This window comes from Euphorbia lathyris, chromosome 4 (assembly GCF_963576675.1).
Source record: "Euphorbia lathyris chromosome 4, ddEupLath1.1, whole genome shotgun sequence".
In the NCBI taxonomy this organism is placed as follows: Eukaryota; Viridiplantae; Streptophyta; class Magnoliopsida; order Malpighiales; family Euphorbiaceae; genus Euphorbia; species Euphorbia lathyris.
In genome coordinates this window covers 37,814,497-37,835,845 of record NC_088913.1, presented here as the reverse complement: position 1 = coordinate 37,835,845, position 21,349 = coordinate 37,814,497, and the positions used below count along the sequence as shown (strand labels likewise).

The following is a 21,349-nucleotide window of genomic DNA, read 5'->3' as shown; positions in this document are numbered from 1 at the left end:
GGGATTTATAGTTACAAGTATTAGACGACTCGGTTTCGCATGTTATTTAAGCGGTAATTACTTTGGGTTAAGTAAGACACAACTGCACACTATTCCTCACTATTGGCGACACAGATTTATGTAGCTAAAACTCTATGAAGTGAGATGAGTATGATAAGTTATAACCATGATAAATAATGACTCTAAATGTATACGGATAATAGTTTACTCTTGCAAAGACGACCAAGTGTAGTAGAACCGACCCGTGAAGCACTTAGACTACGTGATTCCTAGTCAAGGCGTGTCTAACGCGGGGGAATTAGAAACTAGGGCCCGTAAGTTCCGTGGCTTGTCAATTCCTACGGTTTCCGGTTTGTCACTTCCGGTAAGGCAACACCTATATAACTCCCTAAAGATGGCCCGAATGGCGGCGGTAATCGCGTTCTCCTACATAATAATCAATTATCAATATCAAAACAAGCAATAAACATTAACACATAAAGGGAAATAGAGATTATAAATCAGATACTAAGATCAAATCCCGGCAGTAATGTTAAGGGCAGATGGAAGGACACCAAATTTGTTGGAATGTATGTATGTCTGGGTGCACTCAAATCAGCATTCAAGGCAGGGTGTAGAAAGCTCATATCACTAGATGGATGTTGGTTGAAGGGCTTGTATGGAGGCCAGTTGTTATCTGTTGTGGGCATAGATCCCAATGATTGTATATTCCCCATAGCATATGCAATGGTGGAGACGGAGAGTAAGGAGACATGGACGTGGTTTCTGGAATTACTAGCTGAGGATTTGGAAATCAATAACAGTAGCCAGTGGACATTCATGTCAGACAGACAAAAGGTAATTAACATTTGGCACATTGTTTTTGGTTTCATTCATTTGATGATGGTCCATACTTACATTGGTATGCATTGGTTAGGGGTTGATTGGAGCAGTGGAGATGCTATTCCCAGAAGTAGAGCATAGGTTATGTGTACGTCATATGTACACCAATTTCAGAACGAAATTCAAGGGGAAAGAGCTAAAAGATCTCCTGTGGAATGCTGCAAAGGCACCATATTTGGCCAAACATGTGGAGTGGCTAGATAAGATAGCAGCAATTTCACCCGAAGCAAGAGAATGGTTAAGACAGAGGCCCAGTGAGCATTGGGCAAGGGCTTGCTTCTCATCAAGGTATCTGGATGCACACGTATAAATTGTTACTGCTTTGTGTAATACTTGACGTTGTGTCACTATGTAATTGTGTAATTGTGTATTAACAGGGCACAATGTGATATGTTATTGAACAATTTGTGTGAATGCTTCAATAAGTATATTCTTGATGCAAGAGACAAGGGCATCATTACGATGTTCGAGATGATTAAAGTAAAGCTTATGAAAAGAATAAAGAGTAATGCTGAGTTGATGAGGAGGAGTAACAGAAGATTTTGTCTTAAGATTCTGAAAAAACTAGAGGCAAACAAGGATTGGGCTAGACATTTTAGTCCAACCTTCTCTGGTGGTCCTAGAGTACAGATAAATGGATTAGGTGAGCAATATGTTGTGAACTTGGATGATCGTGAATGCAGCTGCAGAAGGTGGCAGTTAACAGGTATACCTTGTTGCCATGGATGTGCTGCCATAATTGCTCAAAATGATGATGCAGAGAACTTTTTAGCAGAGTGCTACTCAGTTGAGACATATTTGAAGGTATATGTACAACCTTATTTGACAATGTGTTTTAATTCGTGTGTATGTTTACAACAATGCCTTGTTTGACAATGTGTTTTAATTCGTATTTACAGGTGTATAGCTTTATAATTGAGCCAACTAATGGCATGGACATGTGGCCAGAAGCAGATTCAAGAATTCCCACTGAACCCCCATCCCCAGTTAGAACAAAGCGTGGCAGAAAACAGAGAGCAAGGAGGAAAGAAGCAGAAGAATTAGAGGAGGCAGCAAGGAAGGGCAAATTGAGTAGAAAGAGGAACATGTACATGACATGTAGGAAATGCGGGGGTAAGGGTCATAACAAGAGGACATGTTCATCCCAAGGACAGCCATCAAGTGCCCCGCAGGTAAAGGTTATGGAAATTGTGTATGAGCTTATATTGAACTTCTAGTAAATGGTGACTGAGTTGCTATTGAATTGATATCAGAGTATGTTGCTATTGAATTGTTATTGAATATGTTTGCAGTCAAAGAGGGCAAGAACTAGTACACCAATGCCTTCAAATGTGCCTAGCACATCTGCACAACCAACCACTGTTCGATGGTTTATGGATGTAAGTGTACCTTTTATGGCATGATTGTGTTACATGTTGATAAATTGATGTTGCACTTTGTTAAGAGCCTGATGTTATTAAAATGGTTGATGTAGGGTTCAAGCCAGAGCATTCCCGCAACTCAATCCGTAACTAATGCTGGTGGACCACAAACTAAGGCACGCACTCAGGACACAAATGATTCAAGGCCAAAGAGGAGCACAAGGAACACTGCAGTAGGCAATACTCAAGACAGCAGTGTAACTAATGATTCAAGCAGAAGACCATGCACAAGAAGTTCCCAAAGGCCATGGCGTTAAGTGTTAATTGTGATATGTTATGGGACCTGTTTTTGATGTGTTCTTGCACATGTTTTTTGGTGTTATGGCACATGTTTTTGGTGTTCTGGCACATGTTTCTGATGAAGTTGTAAATTTTTGGGACCTGTTTTTGATTAGGGTATGTGTATACCCAATAGTGCATTTTTTGGGACCTGTTTTTGTTATGGTATGTGTATACCCAATAGTGCCTTTGTAAATATTTTGAACACATTTTGCTCAATGATAGCAATCTCTGTTTTTTTATCAATGAAAGCAGTTTGTTGGATCATATTATAGTATGCTCAAGTTGATGAATATAAATGTTGGTTTTAAGCCCCATAACAATGTATTTCCTAATGACCCGTAATTATGTCCCATAATAATACCCTGCTGTCAAATGGCCATTCCTATATGTGTACTGCCAAATGACCCATAATAATGCCCTTTGTAAATAATGAACCAAATTACCATTCTTTTTAGCAATTGATCCTCGGTATTGCCTAATGCCACACAATAATGCACACGATAACTAAAACGCATAATTCTGAAAATATTGCACAAAATAATGCACCAAATAACCATTCCTTTCATACACTGTCATTAGAATTCGTTTACATTGAACTACAACCAACAAAAGCACAAAATAATGCACCTAATACCATCAAGTCTATCTAACCCAGCAATATCTTAGAAATACAGCTACCAAGCAAAACAGCACAAAAAATCCCAACCCAGTTGCACATTTGTCCTCTCTTGCTGTCTTTCTCATTTCCCTGGCTCCGGATTAGTGTCATTCCTTCATCTGTTTCTCTTTCCATTGGCAAGCAATTATCATCGTTTCCTTCTCTTTCACAATTCTTCAGTCTCTCACATTCTTTCTCAATTTTATCTAACTTCCGCAGTAATCCCAAGATGACAGATTTTGCCCTATCGTTCATTGGAGGATCCTTCCACTCAAAGAATTTACATGCGTTTCGATTCTGACAGAGAGAACAAAAAAATTAACAGAGCTTAACAGAGCATAGAGAGGACGAAGCAATTTTTTGTTTTAGAACTTACCCCAAAATTCTTACAGTTGAAATATCTTCTCCCTGGGTTTGAATCGCTCCAAGACGTTGACAGAGGTGCTTGGATTCCGCAATGGCAAATCCATCCTCCCCCAAAGTTCTGTCCGTTCTGCGCAGATGATGAAGAAGGCATCTTGGATCTTTTTTTGGATTTCGCAGCCTTTAGCCCTTGCATTGTGAGTACAGGTAAAGCCGCGATTTTTGAAGATTAGGGTTTCCCCATTTTTTTACAGTTCTCGCGATGAAGAAAAACGATGGATGAACGAGGAATACGTAATGACAGATGAAATATGAGAGAGAGAGGGGAGAGAATTTGATTGCTTTTATAATTTTTTTAGGGAAATAAGAAAGGGGGTATTAGGGTCTTTTCGTATTTGGGGGGGCACGTTTTTTTTTGGCAGAAAATGAACTTAGATGACGTGGCAGCGTTGACCATCGTTGACCGGTCATAATAACCGGGTGTAGACTTTAGTGTGAGATCACCTAAAGTTTGTACACTTTAGTGTGCAAAATTAAAGGTTGTACACCACATATGTAATTTACCCCACTAAGCACACATGGTATGAAAAACATGTGCTATGGTGTTCTAATCCTTCCATCTGAAGAAAGCTCATGTCTATGCTCAAAACAACATCATATGAATGTTTCGGTTTCGATATGTTATACCAACTAACCTTTGTCTATCTCATTATAGGACTACCTTCGGCTATCTAAGACAGAAGATTTCATTCAAGCAACTCTGGTTGAAATCTCAAATTATAGGACCACCATTCATATGTATATTTATATCCTGCAAGCTAATGAACCTAGATCCATTGTTACTGCAAGACAGCGTCAATTATTGAGTAAGTTCTCATTTACTCAAAAATTCGCCTCATTCTTATGTTTGTCGCCACAATTAACAAAATAAAGGTAAGAACTCGTGTGAGTGAGCTGCTATTTTGTCTGACATGCTCAATTGCAAACATTAACATATAATATTTACATATACGTATATTATAGGTGATTCAAAAAGACAATTTATTGAAGTTGAAACACATGTCACAAAAGTTACATGTGGTAGAAATATGTTTAGATCCTAAATAATCCCTAGGACCTAATATGTTTCACAAAAACATCTCTCTTGACATGTTTTGTTAGAGGGTCAACAACCATGTCATGAATCGAAACATATTTCATACAGACTTTTTTGTTTGCAACTAATTCTCTAACAAAATGATACTTAATCTCAATATGCTTTGCTTTACTATGAAATCTTTGATCCTTAGAAAAAACAATAACAGATTGACTGTCACTGTTGATTATTACTAGAGAGCTTGTTGTAACAACGGTTAGGTAATCCATGAATATATTCAACCAAACGGCCTCCTAGGCTGCAGATGAGTAAGACACGTACTTAGCTTCCATGGTGGATAATGTTATACATGTCTGTTTCTTGCTACTCCATGAAATTGCCCTATTTCTGAGTAAAAAGACAGCCGAAAGTGGATTTTCTTTCATCCAAGTCTCCTGCCCAATCTGCATCTGTGTATCCTTTAAGTAGAAAATTCTTCCCTTGGTAACACAAAAAATGGTCCGCCATTCCTTTGAGATACCTCAGTATTCTTTTTACAGTATACCAATGAGCTTGACCTGAGTTGGATTGATATCTTCTTACCATCCCAACAGCGTGGCAGATATCAAGCCTAGTGCATAACATTGCACACATAAGGCTTTCAACAACATTCGTATAAGGAATATTTTCCATTTTCTTGATTTCTTGTTGTATTTTGGGGCACATCTTTGAGCTCAGAACATGATCTTTACTCATTGGACTGTCTATGGGTTTACAGTCTTGCATATTGAATTGCCCAAGAACTTTATTGATGTAAGTCTCTTGAGACAAGGTCAATAGTTTCTTTGAGCTATCCCTTGTGATCTTGACCCTAAGGATATATGCAGCTTCTCCCATATCTTTCATCTCAAAACTTGAACTTAACCAAGCTTTGGGTTTTGTGCCTTTTAGGTTTTAAAAAAATAACAGACGGAAAGGGCCAAATTGCCCTTCCTATCTGTTATCAAAAGAAATTAAAACCTTCTCTTTTTCTTTCTGGGCTCTTTCACGCAGAGAGAGAAAAAGAGAAGCTTTAAGAGAAGTGTGGAGTGGAATTTTGGAGAAAATTTCCCAAATCACTCCACACTTTTTCTTTTTTTTTTTTAAATTTCGATTGTCTATCTATTCTCACTTAATCAACTTTCAACTTCCAATTTTCAAGTAAGTTTTTTTGTTCTTTCTTTTATTTTTATTTCTAGGTCTAGTTCTTTCTTTTATTTCTTTTATTTCTAAACTAGGAATTGCTAAATTAGGGTTTAATAGAAGGTTATTAATATATTGTTTATTTAAAGATTATTTAGTAATTACAATTAATTCAGGGATTTAGAATTTCAGTTAGGAAATCTAATTTAGCGATTTCTAATTTAGGGTATAATTTAAATATTTCTATTTACTTTAATTTAAATTATGATATTTAGGTGCTTTGATTAAATTGAATTGATAATATGTTAAATTTTAGGAGGTTTTCATTAAATTGAATTGATAATGTGATAGGGTTTTAGGGATTTTGATTAAATTGAATTGGTGAATTAAATTGGATGGAATTGGATTCAATTGGTGAATTAAATTGAATTGGTGATATTTAGGGATTTTAGTTTAGGGGTTTTGATTAAATTGAATTGGTGAATTGAGTTGAATTAGTGATATTTAGGGATTTTGATTGAATTGAATTAGTGATGTTTAGGTATTTTTAGATTTTAGCTCAATCAACTACTAGTGACTTGTGAATAAACCGGAAAAAAAATCCAAAACAACTTTTTTTATATAAATACATTTGTAATACGAATCAAATTCAGAAGTCATCATACAAAAAAAAGTACATACAATGGAGCCTCCGAGGTTCGAGTCCTGGCTCGGCCACTGCATGTATGTATTAATATCCATTGAACCAAAAATTTCCTTGAATGTATAAAAAAACACTTAATTTTTTGATTAAATTGTAGGAAAAGCAAGAAAGGACTTGCTTGAGATGGAGTCTTTTGGGTTTTAAAAATTTAATTCAAAATTTGACACACCTCTTTTCCTTAGACAAGTTCAGAATATGATGTCTGGTAAAATAGGCCATGGAACTATGTCTATTAATCTGGTTACTTGTTTCTTTTGCCTCTCCTGTGCTTTCTTGAGCTCTGCTCGCATAATCTCCATTTATATTACATGCTCTGCTCTTAATATGTTCATAGATTATTCAATGGAGACCATGTTGTATATGAGATGTTTTGTAATTCTGTCCATAAACCCACGTTGCTTATGATCTAGAGATCCTAAGTAGGCTTCTATCTACTGGTCCAATATCGGAGTAATATGCAACGACTCCAGCATGTTGTCACTAGCACGAGGCCGCAATTTTGGTGTGAGTAGCTGAAGTGCTCAGGATATCCAAAACTGGCTAGATGATAGGTTGGAGTATGAAACTGTTTATCTGAGACATTTCATGAAGTAAGATCCACATTCACTACACCAATTGATGTCTTTCAATCTACAAAGTAGGCTTGATAGGCTGAGTTGGAGCAACCTGAGGAGGATTTAACAAAATGTCAGAGAAGGGTCGGTATACGATGTCCCTTCTCTGATGCTTAAGTTATTGATTTTAGTACAAAGGAAGAAAGTAAGACTTGGAAAGCAGGGTGAAGACACAATTGATTGCGTACCTTATGCCTCTTTAGGAATGACTATTTATAGATGCACATGAAAGGTACCTACTGATGAGTAGCTCTCCACGTGTCAATGTCCGGTTGGTGCATATTTCATACACTTTTGTGCATGACTCCCTTTATCGTAAATCATGACGCTTCTTAGGGATTAAGAGCGTATATTTAAAATCCGGTCATGTGATTAGAACACATGTCTTAACGATTATGCTTTTCACATAAAAACACCTCATTTGTCCACGTGTCCAGCTTTTTATTATACTAAATCAATATGCAAGCATGTATATATCCATTGAACCAAAAACTCCCTTGAATGTATAAAAACACATAATTTGATTAAATTGTGGGAAAAGCAAGAAAGGGGTTGCTTGAGATGGAGTCTTTGGGTTTTAAAATTTTAATAAAGAAAAAGAGAGACAGGAAGACAAAAGAAAGGAGAAAAATATTATGGTTCAATCTATTTTCAACGTCTGCTTTAGAGTGGTTTCATTTCATGGGACCCTTTTTCTCTTTTCTAAAATGTCTTACTTCAAACATTTACCTATCTTTGAATCTTTTTTTTCTTTCTTCTTCCTTTTTGGATTTTTCTTCAATATAATGTTTATTATGTGATCAATTTCTTAAATAAGATTCTCATTAAAAAAATTAAGACCTAATACTATATTGTATAAAACTGATGTTTAAACTCTGATTTTTAATATACAGAATTTGTCGATTCAATCACCGAATTCCGTACAAAATGTTAAGAATTATATTTGACATTTGATACCAGTGTTAAGATTCAGATTCTAACTAACATTTGACATTTATCTTTACATTTGAACCGATGTTAAAAACATCGGTTTTGTACGTTTTTGGCCACGATTAAAAATAGTAATATAATGAGAGAAGAAATTGTAATCAAATATTATCTTTTATTCTAAATAAAATTAACATTATTAATAAGGCAGGGAATTTGAGTTTCTTTAACTTGAAATCAATATTTTATTTTCTTCACTTGGAGAAGAAAATATGGGATTTTATTATTATTATTTGTTACTAAGATTAAAGAGTTAGAGAGTTAGGTTGCATGCAGTGTTCTAAAAATCAGTCAAGGTGATGTCTAGATGGGGATTTTTAGAACACCGTTCCGATTTCTACTAGTCGAATCTTAGGTGTTCCTAGACGGGTCTAGGTGGTCCGAGGCAGTCCTAGACGGCCGTTTTGAAAAATATGACCCTTAAAGTTTTTTTAATTTTTTTAATTTTAAATAAAATATTAAATAACAAAAAAAACTAAAAAAAACTTTAAACTATATATCAAATATATTTTTAAGAATATTAATTTTATTTTATTTTGACTTATATTGTTATAAATGTTATTTTATTGATCTATTTGTTATTTTTTTAAGGACATTAATATAAATAATATTAAAATATTTATGTTTTTCTATCCTAAATATTTTATATTATTAGTTTTACATAGTATAATTCATATATTAATTATATATATATAATATTTTATTTAATAAAAAATAAATAATATAAAAAATATAAATCCGATTAATTTTGATTAATCAATAACGGTACTATCCGTCCGACTAGCGTCTAACGTCTTTTACTATCTTGGTTGCATGCACCAAAAAAATATTGTTTTTCTTGAATTACATACGTTATTTTATTTTCTTAATATACAAAAAAAAAAATATAAAGGGTGTTTGTTTAGCAAAATCAAAGGAATAAGGTATTAGATTAGATAGGTAATATAGGCTTTCATATCATTACGAGACAAGCTTGATCATTCCTATCTTCACTAAAAGAAAATAATCTTATTTATATTTATTGTGTAGGTGAAAAGAGCCTCTTTCTTTCCATAAAATAAATAAATAAAGACTCTTTCTCTTTTGTTTCTTGCCCTTTTTCTATATAAATAAAATGATACTCAATTTTCAACTTTTCTTGATGCAAGTTTCTTAGTTTATTTCTTTCTTTTTCTTTCTATAGTTATATGTAAAATTTTCATCTATAATTACAGTTTATTCAGAATTTCAAGACAGATTTTGCATTTAGCATTTACGGGGAAATTGCGCGCCCAATGCTTACTCTCCACAAAAAAAAAAAAAACATCTATAATTTTTAACACATTTTCATCTATTAACTCATCACGAATTGAACTATAATTGAGGTGTAGACTTTAATTTGTAGAATATCTAATAATGTAATCAGTTGGATCTAAGTTAGATATATATTTGAAAGAAACAGCATGATTATAAAATATTTATGATGATGAGATATTTGAAAAGAATGAAATAAATCCAGCAAAAAGATTATTAGTTTGGTGTCATGTTCAAAATGATGCAGCTCTTAGTGTTTCTGACAAAAGTTATGGTTTTCTCAATTTTAATGAAAAATAAAATAAAAGTGGTCTACAATACATCATCCTCTTATATTGTAGATCTCTCTATTTATATTCTTTTTGCAAGTCTCTCACCTCACCCATTTATTTCTTCTCTTGAATCATGGCATTTTGGTACTGCCTAGCTGTAAGGTACCAAACCTTTAAATCTTTGTTTTTTTATATATATATATTTCCTTAAATTCTTTGTTCTTATTCTTAGCCTTTGCCTTTGTGCACATGCCTATTGAATAACAACACTCAAAAAAATTAAATAAAAATAAAATGTTATGTTATGTTAATGTGTAGCAGCTTTTGGTTTCTTTACCTTGTGCTTTAATTCTTTTATTCAGTGGAAGATTATGTGTGATTATGTTCAAGATTTTGGCTGCCTACTCCCATTATTACCTCTCAATACTTATCTTCCATTTTTTAATTAAGCTTTACCCATTCATTATTTCCCCATCCCTTTTAATCTTTTATCCACAACCTATGTAATTACTATTATCATTTTGGGTGGAGTTCAAATCAGTCTTCATCACATGCACCTTAATGACCACCTAGAATTTGATCATTCACTCCTAAGGTGGAGATTCAAAGCATCACGAGGCTTAGATTTAATAAGCTTAGATCTAACTTTGAATGACCAAATTCACTTGGTCATTAAGATGCATGTGAACATTTCTGCATATACTTCTAAAGGAAGAACAACAAAATTAAATTTTTAACAAGTAAAATTTTGAACCCAAGTAACAAGAGTCATAATACATGACTAACGCCTAGAAACATAGAGAAAAACACATGAATGCTTGCGTACTCCGTCCGTCAAGAACCATTTTATAGTGTGCGTTTAAGGGATGGTTCTACCGCTATCCTATCCTATCCTATCCTCCATATTCATCTATAGGTTGTTGATTTACAACCCAACAAACAGAAGGTTGTGCATTATTTTTTTCCTAATTTTAACTAAAACAACGTTATTTTGATCTAGGTAGGAAAAAAAAAAGGTTGAACTTAGCTTATATATATTGGATTTATCTTTTGTAACTCGCTATTGCGTGTGCCCAAAATTATAAACGTGTAGGAAAAATTTTTATTAATTTTTATGTCAGTGATAAATCTATTTTTTCCAAGAAAATATTGAAGGCAAATTTAGATTTTATCCTTAGTTATATAATATCCCCAACAAGTAAATATCTTGTTTGAACACAAACCCATGTGTTTTACTTTTACCTTTATTTATTTTCCTTGCATTGCATGTATATTTTTGCATTAAAACTTGATAGTTATAATCATTTGTCATGTGAAATTTGATCAAGTAGTGGTTAGTGAGAATTAGTGCATATATAAATTCATAATTAGAGGATAGAAATTATAAAGTCTGGCTGGAGGGTCTAATCAGTAACAAAAATATGAGAATGTGGGGTGTTATAATTATGTGAATAATAATCTCCTCTTATTAATGTAATTCAGCACATAAAGATTAAAACTTTATAAAGCATCCATCAGCCTAGCTTTATTTTTTAGACATGAAGGGCCATGCTTTTCATTTCTTTTAAGTATGCTTCTTTCAGACAAGGTATAGTATCCATTAAGTTAAGCATCAAACACCCTTTCTTATTTTTATGTGTCAACTCTTAGGATTATCATTTAACTTTGTCTCTACATTTTCTTTCCATTTTTTATTTATTTACTAGAATCTCAACTGGGTTTTCAAGTCTACTAAACTTGTTCTGTGTCTTAAAGGACAAAACATCTGCTAAACAATCAGTTTCATCTAAGTATGAATGATTTCGGGTCGGAAAGATCCAAGGCGTGGAACATATACACAAGTTCAGACACAACACCATCCCAGTCCCAGACAATAGACAGAGAAGCACCATGGAAAAATTTTGGAACATCAATGAATGCAATTGCCTTTGGTTTTGTAGCAACAGCTATACTAATATCAATGTTCTTGATCATGGCTATTTTCGAGCATCTATTTAGGCCGAATCCTTCTTTTTCTTCGCCTCAGACGACAAACAGAAGGCGTGGAGAACTCGGATCAGTTGATAAACTTGGAAATCCGCAAACAGTAAGTGGTTAAGTTTATTTCGATTGAAATGTTAGTTTAAAAGTAAAAAGGAAAGGTTTGATTAATGGCATTGGTATGTAGGTAGGAAGATCATATGCATCATCAGATTATTCAGTAGTGATGCCAGGACAAAAGTATCCGACATACATTGCTCAACCAGCTCCACTTCCTTGTCCGAGGGAAGGCATTTTATGGCCTAATCATCGTCAACATAACAACCTTGTATTTCCTTAATTATTACACATATCATATGTTAATGCTATCAATTTAATTGATACTTGGAATTTGGTGTTTATACTTCATCTCTTCTATTTTCTTCACTTTGCTTAAGGAAAGGAAATTTTGTATGTTGAAGATGTAGAGTGGACCAATTCATTCATATCATATCTATGCTTCTTCAAATGTTTATTTGAGGGACATGCTATTTAGGTTAACCTTCACAAATAGTAATTAAAATTTGTCATTCACATTTCCGACTCCATAAAATCAACTGTTATTAGGTCCAAAGATAGAGAGGAGGAACAAGGATGCCAGTGCACTCCCGACCTTCGGAAACCACCTCTCCATCTATCAGCGGAGTACTAATTGCACCATTGTGCATCTATCCTTTTTCCGTTCTTTCTTTTTATGCCACACGCCAAAACAACGTCGTTTTGGCTTAGTAGGGACAAAAATGAAAAATTAATCCGAGTTCATATGGGTTAGGTTTACTTTCTGCACTCCAGACAGTCAAATGTTGACTCTACCACTTTTTGGACTAAATTTACTCACAAAAAAAAAAAAAATTCAATTTTTCAAATTTATTAACACTACTCCATAAACGCTATTGATAAATTTGCTCGAGAGATAGTGAAAAGAGCTTTGAAGCTCAATCTCCACTAACACATTGGCACGAGACAATGATCTTTAACTATGACTAATCAAGATATAGTTTTAAAAAAAACAGCTTACTCATTTTAATATTTTATATTCACAACTTAAGTTAAATAATGTTCAATGTACCTTCATAACTTTTTCTAGTTTTAGGAATTAAGATGTTATGTTTATTATTTCAAACAAAAATCAGTGTTACATTTCTAGAAAAATAAAATTAGATAAGAATATATAATATAATGCACCAATTCAGGATTTTATTTTAGAAATATACATCCTCCATTTTTTGATATAATATAGTGTAAAAAATTGTTTGTTTGAAAATATTTTTATTTTGTAGAATCAATACAAATATTTAATAAAGAAATTTCAATATATCTTTAAATTGATTACAATAAAATTATTAATAATTCAAAATATTTATAAAAAATTAATAAAATAACCTTATAGTTAAGAAATTTAATGATTTTCTTAACCAATGGAAATAGTAACAGTTAATGATAAATGAATTTTCTATATAATCTATATATAATATAAAACAGTAACGATGGAACTGAGGTGTCACTTCCTCCTTTTTTAGTGATAAAAAATTTAATATATTAATTTTAATTTTATTACGTATATTTATCTATAAAAAGATTATTTTACTCCATATATCTAAGAGTACTACAGAATTTAAATTAATCCCTAAAATCTCTCTAATTCTCTACATATCTATATATAATATAAAACAGTAACGATGGAACTGAGGTATCACTTCCTCCTTTTTTTTACTGATAAAAAATATAATATAATATATAATATATTAGTTTTTATTTTATTATTATATTTATCTATAAAAATATTATTTAAATTAAATGTGAAAATCAAATAATAATATTTAATTTATATAACACATTTATGTCAGATTGTATTTTTATTAATATTTCCGTGGCACGAGCCAAAAACTAGTTTTAATTATTTGCTTTACAGTTTATAAGTTTACAGAATTAAGGAAGAGAGGAGGGAAAGAATGTAACTTGAAAATTTGTAAAGAGATATGCTATCGAAATTTCATAAAGGTTTCAGCTTTGCAGATTATGCATGTCTACTGGAGGCTTGCATCCAGTCAAAGTCTCTTTCTCAAGGCAAGCTAATCCACCAAAATCTCATTAAAACCTCCTACTCATACAGTAAAGACTTGGACTTCAACCATATTTTTGAAAAGCTTACGCATTTATATGCAGCCTGTAAAGAGGCTAAATTTGCACGCCGACTGTTCGATAGAAGTCCCCAAAAGCCCAAAAATGTTCTAATATGGAATTTGTTGATAAGGACATATGCTTGGGATGGACCCTTTGATGAAGCCATTAATTTGTACTACAAAATGCTTGAATTGGGTGTTCAGCCCTCTAAATTTACTTTCCCTTGTGTTCTTAAAGCGTGTTCAGCTCTTCAAGCTGTTGAAGATGGCAAGGAGATTCACATTCATGCCAGAAGGTTACGTCTTGATTATGATGTCTATGTTTCCACAGCTTTGGTTGACATGTATGCGAAATGTGGGTGTTTAAATGATGCGGAGAAGGTGTTCGCTGAAATGCCTAATAGAGACGTTGTTGCTTGGAATTCCATGATTGCAGGGTTTTCTCTGCACGGAGGGTATTACGATAAGACAGTGAAATTGATTTTAGGAATGCAAAAGAACTTAATTAGACCCAATTCATCAACAATGACAGCGCTTCTTCCAGCAGTTGCTCAAGCCAGTGCTTTAATCCATGGCAAAGCATTGCATTGCTTTTGTGTTAGGAGAGGCTATATTGATGATGTGGTTCTTGCAACTGGATTGTTGGATATGTATGGCAAGTGCCAGAACATAGCTTATGCCAGGAGAGTTTTTGACATGATGAGAGTTGTCAAGAATGAGGTGACTTGGAGTGCTATGCTTGGTGCTTATGTTATATGTGATTTTATGAGGGATGCTTTGGAACTGTTCCGGGAAATGATGAGGTACAAGGATTCGACGGTAATGATCCCATCACCCGTGGCTCTTGCTATTGTACTTCGAGCTTGTGGAAAGTTAACTGATGTTAGCGGAGGGAGATGCATACATTGTTATTCCATAAAATCAGGCTTCGTTTCTGATTTAATGTTCGGAAATACTCTGCTTTCGACATATGCCAAGTGTGGGATTGTCCATGATGCTGTGAAGTTCTTTGCCGAAATGGATATTAAAGACACAGTTTCTTATGGTGCTATTATTTCGGGATGTGTTCAGAATGGAAATGCAGAAGAGGCTTTACATATGTTCCGTAGGTTGCGGTTGTCTGGGACGGAACCGGAATCTACTATAATGGTAGGAGTCCTGCCAGCTTGTGCTCATTTGGCTGCTCTACAGCACGGCCTTTGCAACCACTCGTATGCTATTGTTCACGGCTTTACAATTGACACCACAATTTGTAATGCGCTTATTGACATGTATGCGAAGTGTGGAAGGATCAATATGGCTAGGAGGGTTTTCGATACCATGCTTAAGCGGGATATTGTATCATGGAATACGATGATACTTGGTTACGGAATTCATGGGCTTGGGACAGAAGCAGTATTGTTGTTCAACAGTTTGGTAGCCAACATTCTAGAGCCGGATGATGTGACTTTCATTTCTCTCTTGTCCGCGTGTGCCCATTCGGGACTCGTGGCCGAAGGTAAATACTGGTTTAATGCCATGCCTAAGGATTTTAACATCACTCCAAGAATGGAGCATTATATATGCATGGCTGATCTTTTTAGCAGGGCAGGGCATTTTGAAGAAGTGCTTAGTTTTATCGAAAAGATGCCATTCGAGCCAGATGTTCGTATTTGGAGTGCCCTGCTCGCTGCTTGTAAGGTCTATAAGAATGTTAAACTTGGGGAACAAGTATCAAAGAAAATTGAGATCCTAGGACACGAAAGCACGGGAAACTTTGTTCTTTTATCGAATATGTATAGCACAGTTGGTAGATGGAATGATGCAGCAGAGGTTAGAAGTATGCAACAGGAGCAAGGTTTTAGGAAAATTCCCGGATGTAGTTGGATTGAAATAGGAGGGGTTGTTCATGCATTTGTTGGTGGAGATAGGTCACACCCACTTTCACCTCAGATAAAATAAAGAACTAGTAGTGGAAATGAAAAGGTTCGGTTACCATGGCGAATCTAGCTACGTTCTTCAAGATGTTGAAGAAGAGGAGAAGGAACAGATTCTCCTTTATCATAGCGAAAAACTAGCTATCGCATTTGGAATTCTTAGCTTGAGCCCCAACAAGCCCATCTTAGTAACTAAGAATTTACGAGTTTGTGGTGATTGTCACACCGCTATAAAACTTATCTCTCTTATCACCAAAAGAAACATTACAGTAAGAGATGCAAGTCGATTCCATCATTTTAAGGACGGAATCTGCAATTGTAGGGATTTCTGGTAACGGTAGCTTATTGATCTCATGGAACCGAAAAGGTTTCAGCAACACTCGGTTGGCTAACCAATTGGGAAGTGACTGAGCCTCCTCTGAAATGCCATTTGCTGGGGGGTTTCGAACTGCTATGTTGTCGGCTTGATATCAATATTGTCAGTGGTCATTCATGGATATGCTGCATAGACCAAATGATTCGAGTTGACCGGAATTGTAGCATGAATCAGGATGCCTGAGGGAAAATTGACATCAACAAACAGTAAGTATTCTAGTTCTTCATAGAAAAGGTGCATTTATAAGCTCATGCTTAGCAGTTGTGAATATTAAGTAGCTTTGCCTTTCTCCATAAATTATTTGGTTTCTCTCATCATTCACTCTATTTTCCCATATCAATGCTTTCAAGAAGTATCTTCTATTTCTGCTGAGACTTTTTATTCAAAAAAGGGAGATCGGGAAGAGAAGTGCTTTAAATTATTTTTTCCTTTTTGGAATCAAATAAATATGAAATTTAATTCAATGAATTTCTTTTACCTTTAGATACAAAATCTAATTATTTTATGGTTATTTGTTTTTCTATTATGTGATTGTCATCAATTCTAATTTTATATGTAAAGCTTGCCTCTTATTTTTGTTTGGAAAAGGCATCTTGATTAAGTCTTTGATCTTTTAATCACACAATGGCTGCTAGTTAAGAAGACAATTGTGAATATCAAATTTGAGTAAAAGCTCGCCATCTATATCTAAAATTGTATTCCTTTACCGTTTGAAATGAAATGTTTACAGTCATATGAGAAACATAAGAATAAGAAGTTAGATTTAGATGAAATGAGAACGGCTTTGATTAGTTGAGTGCTTGATGTGTTTAGTTGAATCATCAATGGCTTAATCAACAAAATTGAAAAATGAAGTGGATGCTTTTCTTTTCCTTTTAATTTTTCCATTTATTATTATGAGAAATCAGAAGGAATACAGAGAAAGTTTCATCTTACCTTTCTTAGGATGGTCTAGATTTGAAATGTTCTTATTTGGGGTCTGTGTTGATCGTTGGCTGAGTCTGAGTGATCCTCTACCCTACAAGGACCATATATCTATTTTCAGGCTGGGAGCAGGTCCAATTCACTCTTTATACAGAAGTATACATGAATAAATAAACTCAAGTATAATTACAAATAGAAAAAAAAAAAAATGTGCCATTGTATTTAACTAGTTGAGATTCAGTGACATAATGGCTAAATTTCTCCAAGTAATTTTCAGAAAAGCCTTTTTTATTTTTTGGAAGTCTGGCCAGTGTGGTCAATGACATCACCAGCAATAAGGGCCGGACGGATATTATGGTTGGGAGGAGCCTTGGCCTCTCTAGCCAATCCAAAAATACATTTTAGTATGGTGTGTAAAGGATTTTGGTCCCGTCAAAATCCCCCCTGTGACTTCATCGCTTTGCAGCCAAATTCCATTATTTAGGGCCTTAAAAACTCAAATTACTGTTTTTGGGGCTTTTATGTAATTTTCCTATTTTCTTTTTTTTCGGATGTATTAGACATTTTATTATTTAATAAGAATTTATTTTGTTTTTCCAAAATTTTTGTTGAATTTGAAAGTTTCAATCAGAAATCATGCACGATTTAAGAATTCGGAACAACTTTTATTCCTGTTGCGTCGTTGGTATCAAAGCCTAACCATATTCACCATGCCTCTAAAGTGACAACCCATGGAGGAGATATACGGTCATAAGGATTTGCAATAGATTGAACATAAGCTTGGACAGCAGGTTGAGCAAGTGATAGTTAACGGATAGATGTTATCATGGATCAGCTGACACGAAGAACGGGCGATTTATTTGTTGAACAGGAGCAAAGAAACCCTAATCTGCATCATAATCATCACAGAAACCCTAATCATGACGGTCGAATGAATCCTTTCGATAAAGAGTTTGATGTTAAAGAGGAAACAGATTATGAGTATTTGAGGCATCGAGGGTTCGTCGTCATCTGCGTGCTGTCGGGGATGATAGACTTTGGGAGGCTGGCATGAGGATCGAGATCCCTGAGTTTTGTGGTTTCCTTTAACCCGAGGAGTTTCTTGATTGGCTAGCCACGGCAGAGGAGATTCTGGAATTTAAGGGTGTCCCAGGAGATTAAAAAAAAGGCCCCTTTGCTAGTCGACTGAGAGATAGAGTCGTGGTGTGGTGGCAACAACTGAGACAAACGAGGGCTCAGATGGGAAAGTCAAAAATTACAAGCTGGGAAAAGATGAAGAAACAAATGCGGACAGTGTTCTTATCGTATAACTACCAGCGAGTGATGTATCAGAGGTTACAGAATATGAAGCAGGGAGGTCGTATAGTTGATGAATACAAAACTGAATTCTATCAATTGATTGATCATGACAACGTGCAAGAGACAGAAGATCAATTATTGGGCAGATATATTGGGGGTATGCGGGAGCAGCTCAGAGAGACCATTAATGTTCTTGATCTAGTGCCCATCTCAATGGCACATCAACGGGTTGTGCAACTTGAGAACCGGTGTACTAGTGGTATCGGACAATCGCCTGGCTTTGGGTTTTCCTCGAGTGAATCTTTCAGAGATAAATATTCAAGCGAGACCACAAAGACAACAGCCCCAGTAGGTGTGGGTCATGGTACTAATAGGAGGGTCGACTAAGGAGGTAGTGGCATAAAGTGCTTCGCATGTGGTGAGGTGGGGCACATGCAGGCTAACTGTAAGAGGGTAGGTAAGAAGGAGTTGTGTTCACCGATGTTGCTGAGGATGATGAAATAGATAATGACCATATGCTTGCTAGTGGTCCGGTTTTTTATGATTGTTCTATTGATGAAGAAATTGTGATAGTGGATGTGGATGTGGGGACTGCACTAGTTGTGAGAAGGTCGTGTTTGACACCGAAAGCTGTTGGAGATGATTGGCTACGGAGCAATATCTTCTAGTCGACCTGGACCATTAAAGGTAAAGTGTGTAACTTCATGATTGATTTTGGAAGTTGTGAAAATATAATCTTTGCTGATGCGGTCCGAAAATTAGAACTCGTAGTTGAAAAACACCTAAAACCTTATAAGTTAGCTTGGTTGAAACAACAGGGAGGTATTAATGTGTCAAAACGGGTGTTAGTCTCATTTTTTATGGGGTCTCACTATAAAGATGAGGTTTTGTGTGATGTCGTGCCTATAGACGCATATCACGTGCCACTGGGACGTCCTTGGGAGTTTGACAAGGGTGTGATCCACAATGGGAAAACAAACACTTACAAGTTTGTGTTTGAGGAAGTGAAGATTGTGTTAGTGCCTAAGCGAGAAGAGAATAAAAGCGGTATTAGTCAATTGTCCTCTGCTTAGTTTGAAAATGAGTTGCATGAGATTGGGGTAGTGTATGCTTTGGTTGGGAGACTAGTAGAGAATGAGGTGGTGGTTCTAGAGTGGTCAAACCGCTTTTAAAGGAATTGAGTGACATGTTCCCAGAGGAGCTGCTTGAGGGATTGCCCCCAATGTGAGACATCTAGCACACGATTGACCTAGAGCATGGGCTTCCTTAGCCAATCGGCCCTATTATATAATGAATCCCGGGGAGCATGGAGAGTTGAGGAGACAAGTGGAAGAGCTATTAGCCAAGGAATACATCCGGGAAAGCTTGAGTCTTTATGTGGTGCCAACTCTGTTGACCCTAAAGAAGGATGGCACATGGCGGATGTGTGTTGACAGTAGAGCCATCAATAAGATCACAAACATGTAACGTTTTCCACATTCTTCGAGTGGAGTACCACCAGATACTTATCCGAGCAGAGGATGAGTGGAAGACAACAGTTAAGATAAGGGAAGGGCTATATGAGTGGATGGTCATGCCATTCAGGTTATCCAACGCACCCAAGACTTTCATGCGCATTGTGTATCAAGTTTTGAGACCTTTTATCGATAAAAGTGTTTTAGTGTACTTTGATGATATTCTGATTTATAGTGTTAACCCGAAGGATCATCTTGTTGTGTTGGGGAGGTTCATATCGTGTTGCGAAGAGAAAGGTTGTATGCAGCAAGGAAAAAGTGTGTGTTTCTGACATCTAGGGTGCTCTTCCTAGGTTATGTTGTGTCTGATTTGGGGTTGCAGATGGACGAGTCTAAGTGGAGGCTATGAAACATTGGTCGAGACCCAACACCATTACTAAAGTTAGAAGCTTTCATGGGTTGGCGTCTTTTTCTCGGTGTTTCATCCCTCACTCCAGCAGTATAATGGCCCCTGTAACTGATTGTATGAAGTAGAATGGCAAGTTTGCTTGGACAGACGAGGCAGAAAAGGCGTTTGAGCTTATCAAAGTGCGCTTAAGTTATCTCCTATTTTAGTCTTGTTAGATTTCTATCAGCCTTTTGAGTTGCATTTTGCTACTTCCAAGCTGGGAATTGGGGTTGTTTTGAGCCAATAAAGTAGACCAGTGGAATTTTTTAGTGAGAAGTTGTCAGGTGCCAAACTTCGGTATAGCACCTGTGATGTTGAATTTTATGATGTGGTGCAGGTCATCAAGCATTGATGTCATCATCTATTCCAGCAGGACTTTATCTTGTACACAGACCATGAGCCTTTGAAGCATTTTCACATCCAATATAAAGTTTCTGCGAGACATTCCAGTTGGATTGCGTACCTTCAGCGGTTCACTTTTATGGGGAAGCATAAATCAAGAGTGACTAACAGGGTAGCTGATGCGTTGAGTAGACGAAGAGGGTTGTTGACAAAGTTTTCTACAGAGGTACCTACTTTTGCTTCCTTTGCAGAGTTGTATGAATTTGATCCATATTTTTCTAGTGTATTAGCAACGGCTCAAGCAAGAGAACGAATAGATTTTTATATACATAATGGGTTCCTGTTCAAGGGGTATCAGTTATGTGTTCCAGATTGTATCTTGCGGATGAAGATTATGCAGGAGCTGCATGGCGAGGGATATGTAGCGCGAGACCGTACTTTATAGTTGGTGCAGGCTAACTATTTATGGCCTACAATTCGAAGAGAAGTAGAGAATTTGGTGCAGAGGTGTCGGGTTTGACATGTGTCTAAATGAACAGCAACAAATGTGGAATTGTACATGCCACTACCGGTTCCATCTCAGCCTCGGATGGACATTAGCATGGGTTTTATGCTTGGATTGCCATGCATTCAGCACAGATGATGCATTTTATTTATGTGGTGGTCGATCGGTCGTTTCTCTAAGATGGTGCATTTTATTTCATGTGAAAAGAACA

General features: G+C 35.6%; 1 protein-coding gene and 1 pseudogene across 1 annotated transcript; both read left to right on the top strand.

The window, feature by feature from the left end:
* Positions 1-11,218: 11,218 nt before the first annotated feature.
* LOC136227553 (uncharacterized) lies at positions 11,219-12,188 on the top strand. The gene is made up of 3 exons (XM_066016253.1): positions 11,219-11,320; positions 11,488-11,818; positions 11,900-12,188. Exons 2-3 carry the CDS (start codon positions 11,525-11,527, stop codon positions 12,050-12,052), a joined length of 447 nt encoding a protein of 148 aa, XP_065872325.1. The 5' UTR covers positions 11,219-11,320; positions 11,488-11,524; the 3' UTR covers positions 12,053-12,188.
* A 1,516-nt stretch (positions 12,189-13,704) lies between these two features.
* Positions 13,705-16,706, top strand: LOC136225792 (pentatricopeptide repeat-containing protein At3g16610-like; annotated as a pseudogene).
* Positions 16,707-21,349: the final 4,643 nt, after the last annotated feature.

Coding starts and splice junctions, on each gene's coding strand:
- LOC136227553 (XM_066016253.1), top strand. CDS start 11,525: ATGAATGATTTCGGGTCGGAAAGATCCAAGGCGTGGAACATATACACA. Junction 11,819..11,899: donor AACTTGGAAATCCGCAAACA/GTAAGTGGTTAA, acceptor ATTGGTATGTAG/GTAGGAAGATCATATGCATC.